Here is a 1,906-nt window from a genome sequence, read left to right on the forward strand (position 1 = left end):
ACTCAAAAGCTGAGGTTTAAGCTCAGATCAATGAGGCTTACGGTCAATCAGCTCCAGAAAGAAACAAAACTTGTGCAGATTGAAAAAAAAAAAAAAAGTGTTGGCAAAAAGATTAAATCCAATATTGAGTGATAACGTAGCATAATGAGAGATTTACATGCTATTTTTTTTTTTTTTTTAAAAGGCTGGTCATTTATGACCAGAAATAGCAAATTAGGTGGATTTTCAGCACAAAACAGATTAAATCTACTGGTGCATACTACACAGTTGAGCTGCGTTTCTCTTTCTCTATGAGCTGCACATCAGGGACTTCATGGTACGTTTGCATGTCATATTTAACGTGAGTGACGGTGATGGACTGATTGTGTATTGATAGTGTTCTTACAGCCATTCGCTCTGCGGTCAGCCACTCCTCCTCCTCTGGGTTTCCGTGCCGGTGCGTGTAATACGACACGCTCGAGATTACCTTGTTCACTTCATTCAGCGCATTCATTTTCCCATTAAATGAAGAAATCTGCAACAACCTGTAAAGCAGACGAGAGCAGATTAGACTAGTCACGACGTCAGATCAGCATCACAAGCTTATAAACCAGAGCGTGAACCAGAAACCACGGCTTACCGAAGGATCATTTTTAACCTGAAGATTTCCAGGTTCTTGACGGTTTCCTCTTGACCCGGAACTCTGGACGCTATGTTCTTCAAGGACTTTATGATCATGGACAGAGCATCATTCTTGGCCTCGTTCTTGGCCTCCTTCTTCAGCTCCTCGTCTGTGAGGTTCTCCAGAAACTGTGGGACCATCTCGATTACGGGCAAGAAAAACTTCTTCACCGTGTGCAAAGTCAAGAACTCGTAGCACTGGCCGAAAGGTCTGGAAAATAATGGAGAAACGATGAGACTCTGGAGAGCTCACACAGCTCCAACGCAGAAGCGTAACCGGCTTGGACTGCAGATGGACGTACTTGATGAGAGCTGCGATGATCTGCACGTTGAGAGCCTGGCCACTCGTGAAGCGATCGTGCAGAATCTGGAACCCGCTCAACGTCCCGAACTTATTGATGAGGTCCACTAGCCAACCCTGAACCAGAGACACCATGACGAGATCACGACCAAACCAAACCACACTGCTTACGGTCTAATATTATCATGTCTTCTTCTTTTAAAGGGGTTATGAATTGCCTCTGTTTTTATTTTGTACTGTTCTCTGAAGTAATAAAGATTTTTACATCAAAAAACATCATAATTTAGAAGTAATAGGCTATTTTCTGTGCTGTTTTGACCCCTCATCAGAACGCTCTGTTTGAATAGACGTGGAGGATTGTAGACTCTGAAGTAAACACTGCTGTGATTGGCTGACAGTTGTGTGTGTTTGACTGCGTACATTCCTCTCAGATGGGCGCTGCTGTGATTTTGGTCAAAAACACATAAATAACTCAATACATATCAAACGATATGTTCAACAGACAAAGCAATAGTGACCACGTAATGAAAACATTTTTCACATTACTGTCGGATTCAATATAGTCACACAGCGTCCTCTTTTAGTTTCAATCTTTCTGATAATCCTGCATCGAATTGTTCTTTGTTTGTAAACGAATCCGCGGTAAAATTAAGTGAATAAAGGACCGAGTTCTTACTGACGCGGTCTGGATCTTTATTAAAAATCAAGTTCATTCACTCTTTCCTAACATTGGGGTCAGAAGCAAGAGAACGCAAACACTTTTTCCACAGCTTGGCTCTGAACAGTCTTGTTGTCTTTAGAGCATCTTTAACTCTTGAATCATAGAATCGATGGGCGGGGCTAAACAAGCAGTGATGTGGAATCGGTGGGCGGGGCTAAACAAGCAGTGACGTAGAATCGGTGGGCGGGGCTAAACAAGCGGCGATGTGGAATCGGGGGGCGGGG

General features: G+C 43.1%; 1 protein-coding gene across 1 annotated transcript in view; it reads right to left on the reverse strand.

Moving 5' to 3' along the window:
* Positions 1-1,906, reverse strand: part of LOC107703102 (probable ubiquitin carboxyl-terminal hydrolase FAF-X) — a 57,097-nt gene that overhangs the window by 41,442 nt on the left and 13,749 nt on the right. Inside the window, exons 7-9 of the mRNA XM_016505625.1 lie at positions 963-1,078; positions 620-871; positions 386-524 (exon numbers count right to left, since the gene is read on the reverse strand). Of these exons, the coding sequence (XP_016361111.1) occupies positions 386-524; positions 620-871; positions 963-1,078 (507 nt within the window). The remainder of the gene's footprint in view (positions 1-385; positions 525-619; positions 872-962; positions 1,079-1,906) is intronic.

Source organism: Sinocyclocheilus anshuiensis, unplaced genomic scaffold (genome assembly GCF_001515605.1).
Source record: "Sinocyclocheilus anshuiensis isolate Anshui unplaced genomic scaffold, SAMN03320099.WGS_v1.1 scaffold682, whole genome shotgun sequence".
NCBI lineage: Eukaryota > Metazoa > Chordata > Actinopteri > Cypriniformes > Cyprinidae > Sinocyclocheilus > Sinocyclocheilus anshuiensis.